The sequence below is a fragment of the Zootoca vivipara genome, chromosome 8 (genome assembly GCF_963506605.1).
Source record: "Zootoca vivipara chromosome 8, rZooViv1.1, whole genome shotgun sequence".
Lineage (NCBI taxonomy): Eukaryota > Metazoa > Chordata > Lepidosauria > Squamata > Lacertidae > Zootoca > Zootoca vivipara.
The window spans coordinates 9,822,678-9,844,272 of NC_083283.1; the positions used below are offsets into that span (position 1 = coordinate 9,822,678).

At 45.0% G+C, this 21,595-nt stretch overlaps 1 protein-coding gene across 1 annotated transcript in view; it reads right to left on the minus strand.

The window, feature by feature from the left end:
- TG (thyroglobulin) overlaps positions 1 to 21,595 on the minus strand; it is a 168,602-nt gene that overhangs the window by 92,224 nt on the left and 54,783 nt on the right. Inside the window, exons 23-35 of the mRNA XM_060277605.1 lie at positions 21,169 to 21,291; positions 19,388 to 19,503; positions 19,090 to 19,198; positions 13,426 to 13,623; positions 12,703 to 12,870; positions 10,460 to 10,525; positions 10,064 to 10,138; positions 8,347 to 8,484; positions 7,070 to 7,246; positions 5,872 to 5,983; positions 4,816 to 4,895; positions 3,990 to 4,133; positions 563 to 622 (exon numbers count right to left, since the gene is read on the minus strand). Of these exons, the coding sequence (XP_060133588.1) occupies positions 563 to 622; positions 3,990 to 4,133; positions 4,816 to 4,895; positions 5,872 to 5,983; positions 7,070 to 7,246; positions 8,347 to 8,484; positions 10,064 to 10,138; positions 10,460 to 10,525; positions 12,703 to 12,870; positions 13,426 to 13,623; positions 19,090 to 19,198; positions 19,388 to 19,503; positions 21,169 to 21,291 (1,566 nt within the window). The remainder of the gene's footprint in view (positions 1 to 562; positions 623 to 3,989; positions 4,134 to 4,815; positions 4,896 to 5,871; positions 5,984 to 7,069; positions 7,247 to 8,346; positions 8,485 to 10,063; positions 10,139 to 10,459; positions 10,526 to 12,702; positions 12,871 to 13,425; positions 13,624 to 19,089; positions 19,199 to 19,387; positions 19,504 to 21,168; positions 21,292 to 21,595) is intronic.

Genomic DNA, 21,595 nt, shown 5'->3' on the forward strand with positions numbered 1-21,595 from the left:
GCCCACTAGCAAAATTGGAGCATAAGATCTAGGGTTTCCAGCAACTGGCTTTCAGATAGTAAAGGACTTAGCCACCGTGGCTAGCAACAGCTGAAGGCCTTGTCCTCCCCGAATTTGTCTACTTCCCTTTTAAAACTATCCAAGATGGCAGCCATCACTACAACTTGTAAGTGTGAATTCTATAGTTTAACTATGGAACCATGTGTGAAGACTTATCTCCTTTTACCTGTCCTGAATCTGTCAACAATCCGCCTCACTGGGTTGTAGTATTATGGAAGAATGGACAAGAGTCTATTTGACCACTTTTTTCACACGATACCTAATTTTAGCCATCTCTTATCATGCTTCCCCTTCACCCAGCTCATCTTTTCCTCTTCTTCCCTAAGCTAAAAAGCCCCAAATGAGCTGTATTAAACTTCATGAAGACTGTGGGGAAAACCAGCATTCTTAGGTTCAGAACAAAAACAAAAACCAAAGCGGAGGGCCAGCAATACTGAAAAGAGGAAAAATTGAAGGTCAGATATGCTTCATTATTTCTATGGCATTCTTGTTTTCTCCTTACCATTTTCTTGCCTTCTGGGTAGAACAACAGGAACAGGTGGACAGACGGTGGGGACTTTAGCTGTTGGAGGAGAAAACCCCCCAGTAAACATTACAAATGCCTTTATTTGCAAATAATAATAATAATCATCATCATCATCATCTTGGAGCACAGAAATCAATTGTACGTGGCAAAGTCCTTCTGTTTGATTATTGGTTAAAAATAAAATGAGCAGAGTGCCTTTCTATTGCTGCCTCCCCAAAGACAATGCTCACATCTGAGTGAGGCAAGGAGACCAAAACACTCATTAGGGGATCCATACTGCAGGTGACGCTGTGGTCTAAACCACTGAGACTCTTTGGCCTCTTGGGCCTGCCAATCAGAAGGTCAGCGTTTCAAATCCCCACGACGGGGTGAGCTCCCGTTGCTCTGTCCCAGCTCCTACCAACCTAGCAGTTTGAAAGCACACCAGTGCAAGTAGATAAATAGGTACCGCTGCGGCAGGAAGGTAAATGGCATTTCCGTGTGCTCTGGCACTCGTCACAGTGTTCCATGCACCAGAAGCGGTTTAGTCCTGCTGGCCACATGACCTGGAAAGCTGCCTGTGGACAAACGCCAGCTCCCTCGGCCTGAAAAGCGAGATGAGCGCCACAACCCCATAGTCGCCTTTGACCGGACTTAACCATCCAGGGGTCTTTTACCTTTTTACCATACTGCGAGCAAAAGTCAATGGTGTTTGGAAGAAGTAATTGATGCAACAACATATGCAGGAGCTGATTGGACAGGTCTTATGTGCAGTAACTTTGTGCAGTAAAACCTATTCTATGCATATTTATGCTGCGGCCCGGTCCATAGTGCACGTGCCAGGCTGAAATTATGTGCTCATCGTCAAATGCAGCCATATATTATGGCTTGCAAGGTGCTTCTCAGCCCAGCTGATTTCTACAAACAGAAGGTTTATTCAGCCCCCTTGTGGGCTTACTTCCACATTCAGCTGGCAGGTTTGCATTCAGCACTGTGCATGCAGGTCCTGCCACAGCTGACCTCAGCTTGGTTGGTCCTGCCAGTGGATTTAATAACATCTATGCTCTGCTACTGCTGCCTCTCACACTCCTCTCTTTTCTTTACATCACCCCTCATCACTAAAATACAGTTCTAGTTACAGGTATCTGAAGAAGTGTGCATGCACACGAAAGCTCATACCAATGACAAACTTAGTTGGTCTCTAAGGGGCTACTGGAAGGAATTCTTTTCATTTTGTTTCCACTAAAATATAGACTCTTCAGGCTACATATTGCACTCGGCTTCCCCCGAAGAATCCCGGGAACAGTAGTTTGCCCCTTGCAGAGCTATAATTCCCAGCACCCTTAGCAAATTCCAGTTCCCGGGATTATTTGGGGTGCTTTAAATGCACAGTGTGGACATAACTGCAGTGTTGTTGTTTTTTGTGCTAGTGTTGTACTATAAAGAACCATACAGGGTGATAGCATGGGTATAAAATAAATACATAAATAGGCAACATTTTCCATTTCTGCTTCGATTTATTTGAGTAAACAAAAGTCAGATTTGCTTGAAAGGAAATCTCAAGAAACTCCACCCACCCGTACAGGATGCCAATGTGGTCAGCTAGTTATACAGAACAGAGTTTCGCTGCTCAATATAGTTTAAGGGTCAGTGAGAAGATGAATAAAATATAAACAATGTTTTAGGCTGAAATATGGGCGCCTACGGAAAAAGCCATCATCTGCGAGATGGGTTCTAATTATCTGCCCCACTCTATAAAAAGGCCCAAAAGTTCAGTGGAGTTCAGCTGCAAAAAAATTAACTTCTTTACATTCCAGATTGCCTACGCCTTTGGGATATTAAGCTATACAAAGGGAAGCTTTGCTGTCTCTGCGTTAAACAAATAATCGCTTACACATGTGCATCAGACAATATGAATGAAATCTTTTGATGCAGAAATGGGCAGGGCAGGCCACACTCGAAAGCTGGGTGAGGTGGCTCATCTCATTGAATTCCTGGTGCAATTAAATGGAAGCAATTTTCAGGTTTGGTTTTTTTTGGGGGGGGTATATTTGTGCATGAGTACATCAGCCTTCTCCAGTATAGTTCCTTCCCGATGTTTTGACCAACAACCTCAGCCAGCACAGTCAATGGTCAGGGATGATGGAAGTTGTAGCCCCCCCCCCAAATTGGAACAGCATCATGTTGGAGAAGGTTAATGTATGTTTATACAAAAACACTTGTTGTTGGCATCTATCTGTTGTCTCGAAAGACAATGAAGTGCATCTCGAGGGGTGAGCATAGAGGTCCTGGGCTGCCCAGATGACAAGACCTCCCTCTCAGCCTAACTGTGGTCCAAAGGAAAGCAGAGCAATCTGTTTGGCACCAGCTTGGCTGCAGAAGTTGCCAGAAGGAGGCATACAAGACGCCATCCAACCACCTGGAGCACTGTGTCCAGTTCTGGGCACCACAGTTCAAGAAGGGTACTGACAAGCTGGAACGTGTCCAGAGGAGGGCAACCAAAATGGTCAAAGGCCTGGAAACGATGCCTTATGAGGAACGGCTTAGGGAGCTGGGTATGTTTAGCCTGGAGAAGAGAAGGTTAAGGGGTGATATGATAGCCATGTTCAAATATATAAAAGGATGTCATATAGAGGAGGGAGAAAGGTTGTTTTCTGCTGCTCCAGAGAAGCGGACACGGAGCAATGGATTCAAGCTACAAGAAAGAAGATTCCACCTGAACATTAGGAAGAACTTCCTGACAGTAAGAGCTGTTCGGCAGTGGAATTTGCTACCAAGGAGTGTGGTGGAGTCTCCTTCTTTGGAGGTCTTTAAGAGCAGAGGCTTGACAGGCATATGTCAAGAATGCTTTGGTGGTGTTTCCTGCTTGGCAGGGGGTTGGACTGGATGGCCCTTGAGGTCTCTTCCAACTCTATGATTCTATGATTCACCTAGGGGACTCTAATCCGGATTTGTGTAGGGTTCAACTTCTGGCTGCTGTCGCATGCTGAAAGCTTCTAGGAGCCACAGGCGAAAACTGAGTGCAGGGTGGGGACCAAAGGGGGGCAAGTAGCATGACACCCCCCCACCCCTAACACGGCATATACCCTATTACATAATATTACAGTCAAACCTCAGATCCTTAATGCCTCTGTTTTGGAACATTTCGGCTCCCAAACGCCCCAAACCTGGAAATAAATGCTCAAGTTTTTGAACGTTTTTCGGAAGCCGAACGTCTGACGCAGCTTCCGCTGAGTGCTCTTGCCACCAATCGGAAGCCACACCTTGGTTGTTGAACATTTCGGAAGCTGAACGGGCTTCCGGAATGGATTACGTTCGACAACCAAGGTTTGACTGTATATATATATATATATATATATATATATATATATATATATATATATATATATATATATAATTCTACAGCGTTCATGCTGCGACTCACCTGTTCTTTGATACCAACCAAAGGGATGGACCCTGGTTTCTGTTTCTGCAGATGTGCAGTCTGAAAGCTGCCAGTCGCTTCTTAGTTCTTCACTGCATGTTTGGATTCCCAAACTGTTCAGAACCAAGCACAAGGCCTTTCCACCTGCAAGGGGAAGGGATATACATTTATGGCGGCCCCCTTTTTAACAGATGGGTGGAATTCAATGTTGCATTCTTACGATTGTTCCGACAGTGCAAGCATTTCTGCTTACCAAACGGGAAAATATCCTATCTCCTCCCACCACTTGCTGTTCTGGGGGGTTGTCCTGACCTCCTGAGAGCTGATTTGAGGGTGCAAGGGGGCACAAGAATGGAAGGAAGAAGGCTTCATTGTGCTAAAAGGACTCATTGTTCTGGCTCCTGATGTTTTGGATGGAGGTCCAGATATCAAGTTCAGAAAAAATAATGGGTTAGCATTTGTGAAATATTGACTATTTCAAAGGGATGTTTTATTAGCGTATTTTTCGGATTCACTGCCTCCCTCTGTGTCTTTCAGATGTGGGAGGTCACACATGCAAATAAATCTGCATTGCACAGCATCTGTCTGGCTCTGATTGGCTGAGCTGGTGTGGCAGGCTCAGAAGGTTTTGTCACTAGGGGAAGAAAGCAATTTGCAGCTCAGCTTTTGTTGTAAGGGAAGAGATAGTTGTCAGTTTGGTGGGGAATCCCACACAAGATGGCCAGATCATCTTTTATTTTCCCTGTGAAATAAGTTAACCCACTGCTTATAGGTTTGCAGGGACACACACACACACACACACACACACACACACACACACACACACCTGTTCCTTGGGAAGCATTTAAAAGTCCAAAGCCCAAGCAACAAGGATCAGCGTCGCAGAGATGCTCACAGTCAAAAAACCTGCAGGCAAGACAGAAAGTATTTGAAAAACCAAAACTGAGATCATTTCACAACTAAGTTGTGAGGCATGGTTCACTTCTGTACTTGACTAACAGCATGATTACTGTGTTCAGTGGGCCTTACTCTAAGGAAAGGAGGCACAAGGGGTGACAGTATATCACTTTGAGCTCAATTGAACTGCAGCTGGACTGTTGGTGGGGATAGACAATCTCCAGCACATCATTGCAGTGCTCAGAAGTCTGCACTGGCTGCATAATGGTTAGCGTGTTGGACTAGGACAGGCATCCCCAAACTCCAGCCCTCCAGATGTTTTGGACTACAACTCCCATCTTCCCCAACCACTGGTCCTGTTAGCTAGGGATCATGGGAGTTGTAGGCCAAAACATCTGGAGGGCCGCAGTTTGGGGATGCCTGGACTAGGACCTGGGAGACCAGAGTTCGAATCCCTACTCAGCTATGAAGCTCATTGGGTGACCTTAATCTCTCAGCCTAATTTACTTTACAGGTTTGTTGTGAGGAGATTAGATACATAGATGATAGATAGATGATAGATAGATGATAGATAGATAGATAGATAGATAGATAGATAGATAGATAGATAGATAGATAGATAGATAGATGATAGATAGATGATGGATAAATAGATGATAGATAGATTTTCACAGATTTATGCAAAAATGGGATGGAAGAAACTTATGAATAAGCACGTGTAAAACTGACATGGAGTTGGAACAGAGTAATCCATTTGTGGTCTAGAAAATGGGGTTAATTTAAGCAGGAAGGAAAGTAGGTCTACTGCAACACACAGAAGTGGCTCGGTGCATGCAGAAGATGCTCCCTCTGGTCCTGGGAAGGGGCTCTGAGGCCTGTCTAGTCCTCCGATTTTAGCCTCCTGCCTATACAGGACAAATCTTAAATTGCTCAGAGGAAGTTGCAAAGAGCCTTGCATTCCAAAGCAAAGATGAAACAAGCATACCCGTTCGATGCAGTTTTTCCAGACACATCCATCTTGTTGCTCACAGAGATCCCTGATACTCTACGGAATGGTAGGCGGGTGTAAAAGTTCTTTATGGCGCCTTCGAGAGAGACTGCAAAACAAACAACATTAACAATTTTAAAAATATTGAAAGCTCCTAGTTTGAAGCCTGCTCCAGTTCCCACTGGTCTCTTTGAGCAGGGGCTGGAGCCACTGTAGGGGTTGTGTCCCACCCACAGCTAGGGGGATACGAACAGGCCTGAGCCATGTTGTGACCAGTGATTTTCCGCAACAGGAAAGCTTTTGCTTTAGGCTAGGACTCCCCTGGGCAGCAAAAGCCTTTTCTGGCTTCAGCATATTCTGTGACAGGAGCAAACCAGCAGTAAATCACACTGAGCAAGTTGGTGTTAACTCTTTATTAGCAAAACAGAATCTTCACAGGAATGTCAGGCCTAGTGAGCACAGTAATTCATCTCTGGTAGGTCTTGCCCCCATGAAGCTGAGACTAGAGGTCCCTGCCTCCCCACGGCTGTCCATGTCTCCTTCTCTCCAGAGTTCCCCCCCCCCAAGAAACCGGAGACTGGACCCGTGTGTCTGTCTTTGCTCCTCCCACTTTATGCCTTGCCTAGTTCTGGGAGACGAGGGTGGAGGAAAGCTTGTTGCAACAGGAGGGGGAAACACCCTTGCCTCTTCACCAGCTGGATTCATCTTTGCCTCTTGGCCTCCCTCCTCCCCTGCTTCAGCTCCTGCCTCTGATTCTGATCTTCTCTCTGCCACAGACTCTCCCAGCTCACTAAGCCCTGTTACCTCTTCAGCTTCCAACATCTCCTCTTCCCAGTCTTCTCCCTCTGACCACTCATCATCATCCCACCACCAATCCCCGGGCTCTGAGCCTTCTTCCCTTGGGGGTTCTCCAGCTAGTTCCTCCCACCATTCCTCCGAGTCCAGCCAGTCCATGACATTCTTACGCTTAGCTTTTCTTCCTGGCTCTGACCCTTGGGCCTGACTCCCTAGGCTCCTGCTTCCAGCTCAGCAGCTGCCTACAGCTTCACTCTCAGATCCTTTCCTAGACACAATTCCTTCGTATTTGTAAGATTCGTTCCTCCGCTGCGATACCTTTCTTTGAAAGGTAAGGCGCTGATTCACTCACCCCGAGGGCACGGCGTGAATGTGAGAGAGACACCTGCTTTTAACTCACCTGTCTTCTGATACAAAAGGTGTGGCGTCCGAGGCAACACGATGTTGCAGTTCTCAGGGATGTTGTTAATGAAATTGTCACAAAATTGGGCTGCTGGATAGAGGATGCAGGGGAAGTGTGTTCCAGTTGTGTCGTTGCGCATGTCCGCCAGCTGGCAGAACTCATCTTCTACACAACCTAGAAGAGAAAAGGAAACCTCAGTAGGTTGTACTGAGAGCAGAGCCACTGAAATAAATGGACCCAAGTTAGTCAGGTCCATTCATTTCAATGGGTCTACTCTGAGTATGGCTAAAATGGGACACAGCTCTTGGACATCCTATGTTCCACCTTTGCTACAACTTTCATATTCCTCGTCCCACTGAGTCTTACTATCTCATAATGTAGAGGTCCCAAATTCTCAGTAGTTCCTTTCCCCAAATTCAATCTCTAGCTGCTTTTCCTTCTCCCATACCCAACCAGGGAGAGAAAACTTCTTCTTCTTCTTCTCTCTTTTGGAGCCAAAAGAAAGCACCTTTCGAAATTCAGCTCTCAAAATTTCCACAATGGCTATTTTCTACCTCCACTGCTGGAAGCAGTATTGCCAGGAATCATAATATTAATAATAGTAATTTATTACTTATGCCCCACCCATCTGGCCGGGCCTCCCCAGCCACAGAATACTAAAAACACGATAAAACATCAAACATTAAAAACTTCCCAAAACAGGGCTGCCTTCAGATGTCTTTTAAAATTAGGATAGCTGCTTATTTCCTTGACATCTGATGGGAGGACGTTCCACAGGGCGGGCGCCACTACCAAGAAGGCCCTCTGCCTGGTTCCCTGTAACCTCTCTTCTCTCAGTGAGGGAACCATCAGAAGGCCCTCGGAGCTGGACCTCAGTCTCACAGGTGGAGAAAAGCTTTGCTGCACTCAGGTTATGCTTGAGGGCTTCCTGCAAGCATCTAGACCAGGCATGTCAAACCTGCGGCCCTCCAGATGTTTTGGACTACAATTCCCATCTTCCCCAACCACTGGTCCTGCTAGCTAGGGATCATGGGAGTTGTAGGCCAAAACATCTGGAGGGCCGCAGGTTTGACATGCCTGGTCTAGACGGCCACTGTGAGAACAGGAGGCTGGACAAGGGCTCTTATGTTCTTAAGAAGCAAAGGAGCAGCAGGAGCAGCAGCAGGCAACAGCAGCAGTTGAATGGTGCATTGCCCAAGAGCTCCCCGAAACATGGAGCCACCACTGAATACGTCGTTTGCGAATGACTAGCCCCATGATCTAAGATTTCTTACGTGCAAGACACCTGAGAAGAGCCTGCTCCACTGAATATCTGGGCTTGAAGAGCCAGTACTCTTGGGACGGTAGGGAACGATTGTGGTCGATCAGGATTCGGCTGCTTTCCACCAGAGAAAAGAGTTCCTTTGTAGAAGCTAATCAGCCCAAAGAGAAAAAGCAGAAAAGATGCTTTAATGCAGCTGGTCAGGGCTGATGGAAGTTGTATTTCAAAACACCTGCAGTCCACCATATTAGTGGAAGCTGCTTTTAATCCAAGTACTAACCAGGCCTGACCCCGCTTAGCTTCCAAGATCAGACAAGACTGGGCATGTTCAGGGTAGTATGGCAATAGATAGGTGCTTTTATATACAGTATATAGCTATATACAGTGCTTTTTTTCTGGGGGGACACTAAACATTTTGTGAATCTTTGTACTTTTACTGTATTTATTTTTTTTACTGTATTTATTTTTCCCAATTTGAACTAAAGAACAGTGGTTTTCTTGCATCAAAGTGAGAGTACCCCTAAACATTTTTTTAGGAAAAACACTGGCTATATATAGAAAGATATATCTGTACCCCATCTTTCCATATTCTGTGCTCAAGAATAAGTCGCAGGAATGACAATAAAACCACAATAAAAACCATGCGTCTCAAAATTTCAGGATAAGGAATTAAAAAGTAGCCTGATGAAACTTTAAGACAGTACAGTGGTGCCTCGCAAGACGGATTTAATTCGTTCCGCGAGTCAATTCGTTTTGCGAAAAATTTGTCTTGCGAGTCGCAGTTTCCCATAGGAATGCATTGAATTTTTTTTATAGGAACGCATTAATTAAATTTCAATGCATTCCTATGGGAAACTGCGACTCGCAAGACAAATTTTTCGCAAAATGAATTCATCTTGCGAGTCGCCATCAGATCGCAAGATGCATTCATCTTGCGAAAAATTCGTCTTGCAGGGCATTCGTATTGCGAGGTACCACTGTAAAACAATAGACCAAGTCAGAGAAATAATCAACCTTGCAGACCCAATGCCCGTTGGAACAGGAAAGTCTTCCCCCAGGGAGTTCTAGAATATTGACAACCTTGGGTATAACTGGACTAAACACTGAGAAAAAATGGTTAAAAAGCAATTGCAGTGAGAACTGTGGAGGAGGCCTCCCTGGCAGTATTGTAGCCATCTGCTGTTTGCTGTGTGCCAACTCGAGAGGTCTTCTCAGTGGTGGTGCCTCAGTTATGGAACTCAGTTCTTTCAAAAAATATGGCTGGCACCAACTGTTTTGAACATACCGCTATTTTTTTACTTAGGTTCCTGTTGGGCATTAGTGTCTCAGCCTGGCTGCTGATGAGTTTGTCATTCTCTGGTTCTCAAGAGTGGATTGGCACACTGATATTTTAGTATATGTTCTGTACTTGCAGGGGAAATGGGCCCATTTTATCCACTCCTGGTTAAATCCGCCCCCCAGCAGAACACTGAGATTGAGATATATTATTTTGAAAAGTCTGGCACTAACTCAAACACACAATCTGTTTCCCTTGGTATAATAATAATTATTATTTGGTATAATAATAATTATTATTTGGTATATTATTATTATTATTATTATTATTATTATTATTATTATTATTAATACCCTGCCCATCTGGCTGGGTTTCCCCAGCCACTCTGGGCGGCTTCCAACAGAACATTAAAATACAATAATCTATTAAACATTAAAAGCTTCCCTAAACATACCTGAAAGCTGTGGCTCATTCGGAGCAACGGCACTGTCACAAGAGCCAGACCTCACTCGGGTCATCATGTCGGAATCTAGAATGAGACGGGACTCAGTTTGAGACACTTTGGATTGTCCTCCAAGACGTTACTGATAGCCCAATGAGAACTGAGCGTGCTCACTGACGGAGGAATGCCGGTTGAGTATCAGGGTGGGGTGGAAAACCTGGGGAGATGTGGAATGGGATGGCATACACTGGGAAAGAGCATGGGTGGAATCTGGGACAGGAGCACCCCAGACGGCAATATTTTGTTGTGTGTCCCATGAGTTGACCAAGTTCTAGCGGAATAAGCATATGCAATATTCCTTTCAGACTATCAGAAAAAGAAAGAGGGGGTGGGCAGCAAACTGCTTACCTCTCCATAGATAAACACGCTGAAAGCTGGAGAAGGAACTGGCGACTTTTTCTGTTGGCTCAGAAGCTAATGAAGGAAGGAAACACTATTTATTTCTGCTTACAACTATCACCTGTGTCTTAGTGCTTGCCACAGGGGTCAAACAATTTCTGCACATCTTTAGTCCCTTCTTTGTAAAATAACTACAGTTGTACCTCCAGTTACAAACTTAATCCGTTCCAGAGGTCCGCTCTTAACCCAAAACCATTCTTAACATAAGGCATGCTTTCGCTAATGGGGCCTCCCGCTGCCACTGCGCCGCCGGAGCGCGACTTCCGCTCGCATCCCGGGGCAAAGTTCGCAACTGGGAGCATCTACTTCCAGGTTAGCAGAGCTCGTTACCCGAAGTGTTCGTAAAGAGGAGGGTATGTAACCTGAGGTTCCACTGTACCTACTTTGCATTGATCTTTATAGTGTGGTTTTATGTTGTGAACCGCCCTGAGATTTATGGGTATAGGACAGTATACAAATTTAATAAATAATAACATATCACGGGTGGGGAACCTCAGGCCCAGAAGCCTCTCCATGTGACATTTGGGACTCCCCACAAGCCACACCCCTCATTAGCCCTTTTTAGCATCCTCCTTGAGCGTTTCTGCTGGAAGACATCCCTCGACTCAGAATAGAATAGAATAGAATAGAATAGAATAGAATAGAATAGAATAGAATAGAATCATAGAGTTGGAAGAGACCACAAGGGCCATCCAGTCCAACCCCCTGCCAAGCAGGAAACACCATCAAAGCATTCCTGACACGTGGCTGTCAAGCCTCTGCTTAAAGACCTCCAAAGAAGGAGACTCCACCACACTCCTTGGTAGCAAATTCCACTGCCGAACAGCTCTTACTGTCAGGAAGTTCTTCCTAATGTTTAGGTGGAATCTTCTTTCTTGTAGTTTGAATCCATTGCTCCATGTCCGCTTCTCTGGAGCAGGAGAAAACAACCTTTCTCCCTCCTCTATATGGCATCCTTTAATATATTTGAACATGGCTATCATATCACCCCTAAACCTTCTCTTCTTCAGGCTAAACATACCCAGCTCCCTCATAAGGCATCGTTTCCAGGCCTTTGACCATTTTAGTTGCCCTCCTCTGGAAACATTCCAGTTTGTCAGTATCCTTCTTAAACTGAGGTGCCCAGAACTGGGCACATTACTCCAGGTGAGGTCTGACCAGAGCAGAATACAGTGGTACTATTACTAGCTGCTATACTCCTATTGATGCAACCCAGAATTGCATTGGCTTTTTTAGCTGCCGCATCACACTGTTGACTCATGTCAAGTTTGTGATCTACCAAAACTCCTAGACCCTTTTTGCATGTACTGCTCTCAAGCCAGGTGTCACCCATCCTGTATTTGTGCCTTTCATTTTTTAATTATTATTAATTTTTTTGCCCAAGTGTAGTACTTTACATTTCTCCCTGTTAAAATTCTCTTGAGACTGCCTCCTCCTTGTTTGGACGGATGGCAGAGAATGGTGCACAAAACTCTCCTGGTATACAAAGGCAAAATTTGCATTCATCCCTCCAATGCCGTTTGCCTCTGGCCCTGAACTGTCGGGTCAGCCGGGGGGCAAGAGGACCCCCAGGCATAATGCAGGAACAAATCCAGCCCGTCTCTCCCATCAGCGTTCAGCGTGCAGCTCTAAGGAGTTCCGACAGCCCTTTCCTGATGATTTATTACGACTCATGTCTTGGAGACACAGCGTACATATTTAGAGTCCAGCAGAGATAAAACGCAGACGGAGCCAGGCTGAGGTTGTGTACTAAAAGCTACTTTATTAAGCGTAAGGCAGAACAAAAGGAAAACATGTCTCCTCTCGCTCAGAGAAGTCCGAAGAAGAAAAAACAACAACAAAGGGAAACAGAATACAGCAAACATCCGCTCCCGTGATTCCAACAATCTTTGGTGGAATGCAAAACACAGGCATGTGACCTGCACAGCGAGAGGAGTAGAAACCTAACATGAAAAACACTGTCATGTGGCCCCTGGAAAGTTGCCCATAAGAGATGGTGGTCCTCGAACTACAAATGGACCCCTACACCTGCCGTACATGAACACTGCTTGAATAAGAGAGAAGGAAATGCTCTCTGACTTCAGTCCTTTAGAGAGAGGAGGAATATATTATATTTACACTGCCCATTCCTACATCTGAGTAGCAAACAACAACAATGGTGCAGGATAAGATTGGTAAAGGGGCATACTTACACCCTGTGAGAACTTGGCCTCCGAAACTGAATGCATACTGCGTCTTCCCATCGTTGTACTTTACTTTTTGGCAGGCATCACCTTGTTCACGTGTCAAGCTTGCATCCCAGCTATTAACGTTGCAGATTAATGTGTCTGGGTAGCTCATCAGGCCACATATGATGCTACCTGGATAAAGCCAAGGAAAGAATTGCAAGTTTGCAGCTCCACCTCCTTGTTGAACAATCTTACCTTGGCCATTATATTGTTATTCTGACACCAGTGGCCCAGTCTTGGAGAAAGGTCCTGTTTATACAGTACATCACAGCAAACTGCTGCTCTTGGAGCCTGATGCTTATCTTGCTCAGGAGCAAGTATTAAAATTATCCAAGTAAATAAATATCAGACTCTGCTGGGATCGGGGACGGTTCCATTATTTCCCCTATAATTCCTCCTGTTCCAATAACCAGGAGACCCTTAACACAGCTACTCCCCCCCCCCAAAAAAAAGGTTGATTCCATGCCAAACTTCCATCATTTAATAACATTTAATAAATACAAGTTGCCATGAGTGAAGATTAAACACTTAAAACTTTAAAACCCGGCTCCTATTTGAGATGACATCAACAAGACCGACCATTTCTGCTTTGTTTTGTTTGTTTGTTTGTTTAAAATTTTTCTCATGAAGTAGGATAAATGGAAGGGTGAGCTTTGCCTTCCACATCTGTAGCTTGAGCAGAGTTACCTCCATCAAGTATGATCTGGCTCAAGATAAAGCCATCACAGCAAGCATCTTGGCTGCAGGCCTGGCGGCAGAAGAGATGAACATCGGTCAAAGATGTACCAGCTGCTGGGAGGACCAGATTGCTGTACACGCCAGAAACAACATCCTGGAAATCAGTCCTCTCAAAAGTCTTGATTCCAGCTGTTGTGAACTCTTGTCCTGCAAGGAAAGAGGGGGGGGGAGAGAGAACATTATAAAAAACGAAAAAGGAGCTCCATGATCCAAATTGGAGCTTCGGGGCAAATGACATGAGGCAAATACCAGGCTGCTTTCTCAAGGCTTTAGGAAGAAATAGACCTAGAACAGCTGCATCGACCAGTTGCTAGGATTCACAAGGAGGAGAGTGCTGCTGAGAACTTAGGCCCCTGCTTTTGGGTATCAGGTTGGCCATTGTGAAAACAGGACGTTAAACCAGACAAGCCACTGGCCTAATCCAGCTCTTTTTATGCCCTTGTGATATTATTATCTACCTGAGAGACCGGGCATTTCCACCAAGAGACAATATGTGGACGAATTGTCAAAGAGGGTGTAAGGCTGTGGCTTGTATTCTAAGGCTGGATCTAGGCACGTCAAAAAAACGTTTCAGGAAAACATTTTGTAAACCTCAAAGTGGGAAATCACGTGGTCAAAAGACGGGACTCTGCAGCGCCATCTGGTGTCACAGTATTATAACGCATGTAAAGCGCTTTTTTGTTACTAATGTAGCTGAGTCCTAAGGCTAAGTCCCTATATGTTCAACCCTATCCATTGGTCATCTTTGCTCGGACTGATGGGACTTGGTGTTCAGAAACACCTGGAAAGCCAAAGGCTGAGGGATGACCCTCAAGGCAGTGCCCATCCTAGCCAGTTCTTATAATAACAAGAATAATTAAGATCTGGCAGTGGGTTTGCTACCTTCATTAAACCCCCTTTTGTAAGATCCTGGAGGCAAGGGACGCATGGCTGCTCTCTCTTCTTCTTCTTCTTCTTTTTGCCCACCCGCCCTCCTAAAATTAATGCTGTAAATTAAAAGGAAGCTCCAGGTGAATTCAAATGGAAGTCCTGCTGAACTCAACGGGGACCTGCTCGTAATACCGTGCTATAAAGTATCTGGCCCCCTTCATGGATCAATGCCCTGTCGTGGCGAAGGGGCTTGAATAACTCAGAGAAGCTATGAGCTATGCCATGCAGGGCCACCCAAGATGGATAGGTCATAATGGAGAGTTTTGACTAAACGTGATCCACCTGGAGAAGGAACTGGCAAGCCACTCCAGTATCCCTGCCAAGAAAACTCCATGGACAAAGACAACAGGCATATAAAAGTTATGACGCTGGAAGATGAGCCCCTCAGGTCGGAAGGCGTCCAACATGCTACTGAGGAAGAGCGGAGGACAAGTACAAGTAGATTCAGAGCTGATGAAGCGGCTGGGCCAAAGCCGAAAGGACGCTCAGTTGCGGATATGCCTGGAAGCGAAAGGAAAGTCCGATGCTGTAAAGAAAAATATTGCATAGGAACCTGGAATGTAAGAACCATGAATGGAGGTAAGCTGGATGTGGTCAAAAATGAGATGACAATAATAAATATCGACATCCTGGGCATCAGTGAACTAAAATGGAAGGGAATGGGCGAATTCAGTTCGGGTGACTATCATATCTACTACTGTGGGCAAGAATCCCATAGTAGAAATGGAGTGGCCCTCATAGTCAACGAAAGAGTGGCAAAAGCTGTAATGGGATGCAATCTCAAAAATGACAGAATGATCTCGATACGAATCCAAGGCAGACCTTTTAACATCACAGTAATCCAAGTTTATGCACCAACTACCGGAGCTGAAGAAAGTGAAATTGACCAATTCTATGAAGACCTACAACACCTTCTAGAAATGACACCAAAGAAGGATGTTCTTCTCATTACAGGGGATTGGAATGCTAAAGTAGGGAATCAACAGATAAATGGAACAACTGGCAAGTTTGGCCTGGGAGTTCAAAATGAAGCAGGGCAAAGGCTAATAGAGTTCTGTCAAGAGAACAAGCTGGTCATCACAAACACTCTCTTCCAACAACACAAGAGACGACTCTACACATGGATATCACCAAATGGGCAGCATCGAAATCAGATTGATTATATTCTCTGCAGCCAAAGATGGAGAAGCTCTATACAGTCAGCAAAAACAAGACCTGGAGCTGACTGTAACTCAGATCATCAGCTTCTTATAGCAAAATTCCAGCTTAAACTGAAGAAAGTAGGAAAAACCACTGGGCCAGTAAGATACAATCTGAATCAAATCCCTTATGAATACACAGTGGAAGTGAGGAACAGGTTTAAGGATTTAGATTTGGTGGACAGAGTGCCTGAAGAACTATGGATGGAGGCTCGTAACATTATACAGGAGGCAGCAACGAAAACCATCCCAAGGAAAAGGAAATGCAAGAAAGCAAAATGGCTGTCCAACGAGGCCTTACAAATAGCGGAGGAGAGGAGGCAAGCAAAATGCAAGGGAGAAAGGGAAAGATACAGGAAACTGAATGCAGATTTCCAAAAAACAGCAAGGAGAGACAAGAGGGTCTTCTTAAAAGAGCAATGCAAAGAAATAGAGGAAAACAATAGAATGGGGAAAACCAGAGATCTGTTCAAGAAAATTGGAGACATGAAAGGAACATTTCGTACAAAGATTACCATAATCAAGGACAAAAGTGGTAAGGACCTAACAGAAGCAGAAGACATCAAGAAGAGGTGGCAAGAATACACAGAGGAATTATACCAGAAAGATATGGAGGTCTCGTACACCCCAGGTAGTGTGGTTGCTGACCTTGAGCCAGACATCTTGGAGAGTGAAGTCAAATGGGCCTTAGAAAGCACTGCTAATAACAAGGCCAGTGGAAGTGATGATATTCCAGCTGAACTATTTAAAATTTTAAAAGATGATGCTGTTAAGGTGCTACACCCAATATGCCAGCAAGTTTGGAAAACTCAGCAATGGCCAGAGGATTGGAGAAGATCAGTCTACATCCCAATTCCAAAGAAGGGCAGTGCCAAAGAATGCTCCAACTACCGCACAATTGCGCTCATTTCACACGCTAGCAAGGTTATGCTTAAAATTCTACAAGGCAGGCTTAAGCAGTATGTGGACCGAGAACTCCCAGAAGTGCAAGCTGGATTTCGAAAGGGCAGAGGAACCAGAGACCAAATAGCAAACATGCGCTGGATTATGGAGAAAGCTAGAGAGTTCCAGAAAAACGTCTACTTCTGCTTCATTGACTATGCAAAAGCCTTTGACTGTGTCGACCACAGCAAACTATGGCAAGTTCTTAAAGAAATGGGAGTGCCTGATCACCTCATCTGTCTCCTGAGAAATCTCTATGTGGGACAAGAAGCTACAGTTAGAACTGGATATGGAACAACTGAGTGGTTCAAAATTGGGAAAGGAGTACGACAAGGTTGTATATTGTCTCCCTGCTTATTTAACTTATATGCAGAATTCATCATGCGAAAGGCTGGACTAGATGAATCCCAAGCCGGAATTAAGATTGCCGGAAGAAATCTCAACAACCTCAGATATGCAGATGACACAACCTTGATGGCAGAAAGCGAGGAGGAATTAAAGAACCTTTTAATGAGGGTGAAAGAGGAGAGCGCAAAATATGGTCTGAAGCTCAACATCAAAAAAACCAAGATCATGGCCACTGGTCCCATCACCTCCTGGCAAATAGAAGGGGAAGAAATGGAGGCAGTGAGAGATTTCACCTTCTTGGGCTCCTTGATCACTGCAGATGGTGACAGCAGTCACGAAATTAAAAGACGCCTGCTTCTTGGGAGAAAAGCAATGACAAACCTAGACAGCATCTTAAAAAGCAGAGACATCACCTTGCCGACAAAGGTCCGTATAGTTAAAGCTATGGTTTTCCCAAAAGTGATGTATGGAAGTGAGAGCTGGACCAGAAAGAAGGCTGATCGCCGAAAAATTGATGCTTTTGAATTATGGTGCTGGAGGAGACTCTTGAGAGTCCCATGGACTGCTAGAAGATCAAACCTATCCATTCTTAAGGAAATAAGCCCTGAGTGCTCCCTGGAAGGACAGATCGTGAAGCTGAGGCTCCAATACTTTGGCCACCTCATGAGAAGAGAAGAATCCTTGGAAAAGACCCTGATGTTTGGAAAGATTGAGGGCACTAGGAGAAGGGGACGTCAGAGGACAAGATGGTTGGACAGTGTTCTCGAAGCTACGAACATGAGTTTGACCAAACTGCGGGAGGCAGTGCAAGACAGGAGTGCCTGGCGTGCTATGGTCCATGGGGTCACGAAGAGTCGGACACGACTAAACGACTAAACAACAACAACAACAAAGTATCTGGCATTTATTGGCTTGTTGCGTGTGGAGACCTTTTAACCAGCCCGAGGAATAAATTCAGGCAGGACTCAAATTTTTGGTTTGGTTTTTGGCAGAATTTAGGCCACAACTTTACTGATTACAAATCAAGTGAGTGGTTGCATAGGCTCTGGTTCGACTAGCTCCCTGCAACCCTGCAGGCAGTACTGACTCTAGGCACCAACCATAAGTCAGCCTTGGGTAAACACCTGGGACAGAGGCAAGGGGGGGGGGTCCGCCAGGCCTCCACCCAGATGAGCCCTGGACTCAGGCTCAGGGTGCAACCCCGCACGGGGAAGACCAACCATGAGTCTGTGGATTCCCTCTTAAAGGAATACCCAATGCATAGGGGTGGCTAGGCATCCTGCCACCCCTATCCACCTGAACCAGAGCCTATCCGCAACCTTACAAGTTGTGACAATTTGCTACGCGGCAAACCAAGTGGCACCAGCCAATCAGCCAAGTGGGGGAAATTCCTGCCGTGCCCCTGTCCCAACAACAGGCGACACACGACGGCATAGCAAGGTCAAGCGCAAGTCCTGAATATAGGGAGAGTTGGGCAGGTGTTCCAATGCACTGAAGCCCGAAAGAGGAAGCTCAGGGCCACGTGCAGCACTTAAGCAGTGGTACCTCGATCGCTTTGACTGGCGTCCCGCTAGCCCAACTGCACCCAAATCAAGGGACCACCAATAGGGTGTTTCATCTGCTCCAATATTCCCACCCACAACATAAGGCCTGATTGGCAGGTCCCACCACAACACGTGCCCTCTGTTTAGGGAGGACCCGATTTGTCTGTACAGTGGTACCTCGGTTTAAGTACACAATTGGTTCCAGAAGTCCATATTTAACCTGAAGCGAACTTTCCCATTGAAAGTAATGGAAAGTGGATTAATCTGTTCCAGACGGTCTGCAGAGTACTTAACCTGAAGCGTACTTAACCCGAGGTATGAGTGTAATTGGTTCTTGAAGTCCGTACTTAACCTGAAGCGAACTTTCCCATTGAAAGTAATGGAAAGTGGATTAATCTGTTCCAGACGAGTCCACGGAGTATTTAAACAGAAAGTACTCAAACTGAAGCGTACTTAAACCGAGGTATGACTGTATTTTGATTATATATATTGCGGTTGATCTTTTCTGTGAACTTCCCTGAGACCTCCGGGTATAGGGCGGTATATAAATTCAACAAAACAACAACAACAACAACAACAACAACATGAAAACACACACACACACCAATCATCTTTGGTGCTCTCTTTTGCTCACGTTATTTAGCACATACCTTTCTTCAGATACACTCTCAATCCATCCTTATCTTGGCTTCTCACTTTAACCAGGCAGCTGAGATGAGCCACACTAGTGGTGGCAGCATTACCCCAAACACCCTGAACCTGTGGTCAAAAGATATGCACGTAAAATATAAATAATTTGTGACGGTAAATAAAATACCTTCTTTCCAACAGGTTGGTACACAGCCATGGTATACCGGCCAACATTTTGAAAAACCAAAAGGATGGCTGGTACCCATCCAAGCTTCATTCCCCTGGAAGATTCATCATAAAACAACTGTGTTCGGTTACCAGTCCAGAGGTGGAGCAATTGTAGTTGTTCTCCCGAGCACTGTACAGCTCACACAGTGTCCCCGTCCCAGCAGCAGACAAGGTGAGGAACCCACACGACTCGTCCTTCTCGCACTCTGAAAGGATAGAAAGACTCCTGGCGTAAGCCTTGCATTTAACGCTGGCCAATGGAAAGAGGCATCTTCCACAGTTCAAGTTGGGTGAATGCAGTCTGTTTGTTGAGGATGTCAACGGAATGGGCCACTGCTCCATCAACTGCACTGACTCGCTTTTGTCTTTGGAACACCAAAACTACAGCCATCAAAACCTTTCTCATGACTGATGCTCTGAGACTTAACTGCGTAACACAGAAAAAGAGATCATATTGCCTAGGAGTCCTAGAAGATCTTCTCCTTGCCTTGCAGGCCCTCCCCCCCCCCCCCCCCCGCTGGCCTGGGTTGCTATATTTTGAAGAGGACACGCTTTCCGACTTCTACTTTTAACTCTGGGTCGCTATGACAACTCTCATTTTACACACCCATGAAAAAGAGGACGTGTCCTGGAAAAAGAGGACACATTGCAACCCTAGCTGGGAGGGCAGGGCCCTGATTGGCTCCAGCAACAAAAGCTGAGGCTGCTTTTGAGGTCATCTGAGGTCACTGAGCCTGAGCTTCCACAGCTTCCACCCGCCATCGTCAGGACTGGAAGCAACAGCAATAGATATGTTCTATTTTATTCTCTTGCCAGTTCTGCTGTTTTAAATGTGCATTTTATATTTCGCTTCCTTTAATAATGTTTACTTTTGAAATGTTTAAGATAAAAATGCGGTATTGTATTCTCAGTTGTTTTCTGGGTTTCCTCCCCGATGTACATCCTTTTTTTTCTATTTCTAGATGCATTTTTATCTGTTACGCTTGTCACATTTACTGTAGTTTCTATGTGTTCATATTAATAAAATAAAATAAAAACAACCGCTAACTTGGCTGCATTAAATGTGCACTCTGTAGTTGGCCTCCTTTGCAATGTTCTAATTTGAAATCTTTGAGATGGTATTTTTAGCTTCTGGTGAATTACGTTGCTTTGAATGTATACTTTATATTTGACTTTATTCAGCAAAATTTTACATTGGATTGTTTTATTTGCTGTCTTAATAGGTTTTAAACTGCTTTGGATTTCCCCTCCCCTTAAAAATATGAAGCGGTATAGAAATGAAACGAATAATAATAATATGCAGTAAGAAGGGCACTAGCAACAGACATCTGAGCAACTGGGGAAAAGGACTTGCCCCATCATTAATGGCCTTCTTCCCTGGTACAGTGGTACCTCTACTTACGAATTTAATGCGTTCCGAACACACATTTGTAAGTCGAAAAAATTGTAAGTCGAATCCCATAGGAATGCATTGGGAGAAAAAAATCGTAAGTCAAAGCAACCCTATCTAAAAATTCGTAAGTAGAAAAAATCCTATCTAAACCGCATCCAAGATGGCGGACGGAGCTCCGTTTGTAAGTAGAAACATTCGTAAGTAGAGTTATTTGTAAGTAGAGGTACCACTGTACTTCCAATGCTGCCAAACTCCTCTGGAGGAGAGATGAGGAAGTCAGTGGTGAACCATCACGTCTCACTCCATTAAACTATAATTAAAGTAGACTGCTAGGGCCCTTTGGAGTGAGACCAGACTAGAATTAGGTGTGCATTTAAGAGTCCCAAGGAGGGAAAGTTCTCAGAAAAGTTGGCATGTTTTCCCAAAATGACTTTGGCCTAGTCATCGGCAAAGAAGAAACGGAAATCCGCTCTCTTACCTGCCATGCACTGTTGGAGCACACTCTCAGATTCTCCTGGGATGGTCTTAGATCCAACCGTTTCTACCCCTTCTGTCACGAAGGAGAGCTTGGAAGCAGGAACTCTCTCAAAGCGCCTGAAGACTGAAACAAAAGCAGATCCGAGAACAGTCATATTTGATCATGACCAGCCCGTTTTTAAGCACACATTTCAGAATGATGAGAAGGTATTTACCAATTTAAATCCTGTGTGTTCTTTGGAGATCTAGATAGCTCAGTGCTGATGGGGTGGGGGGATCAAGAAAGAGAGATTGGGGGCCCAGATCCACCAACCTGTAATTGGCTACATACATGCTTCTGAGAATATGGATACCTGCTGATTAGGTCAAGGGCTATCTTAGCTTTGCACCTATAAAGAGTTGGATGAGTTTGGAAGAACTCATTAGGA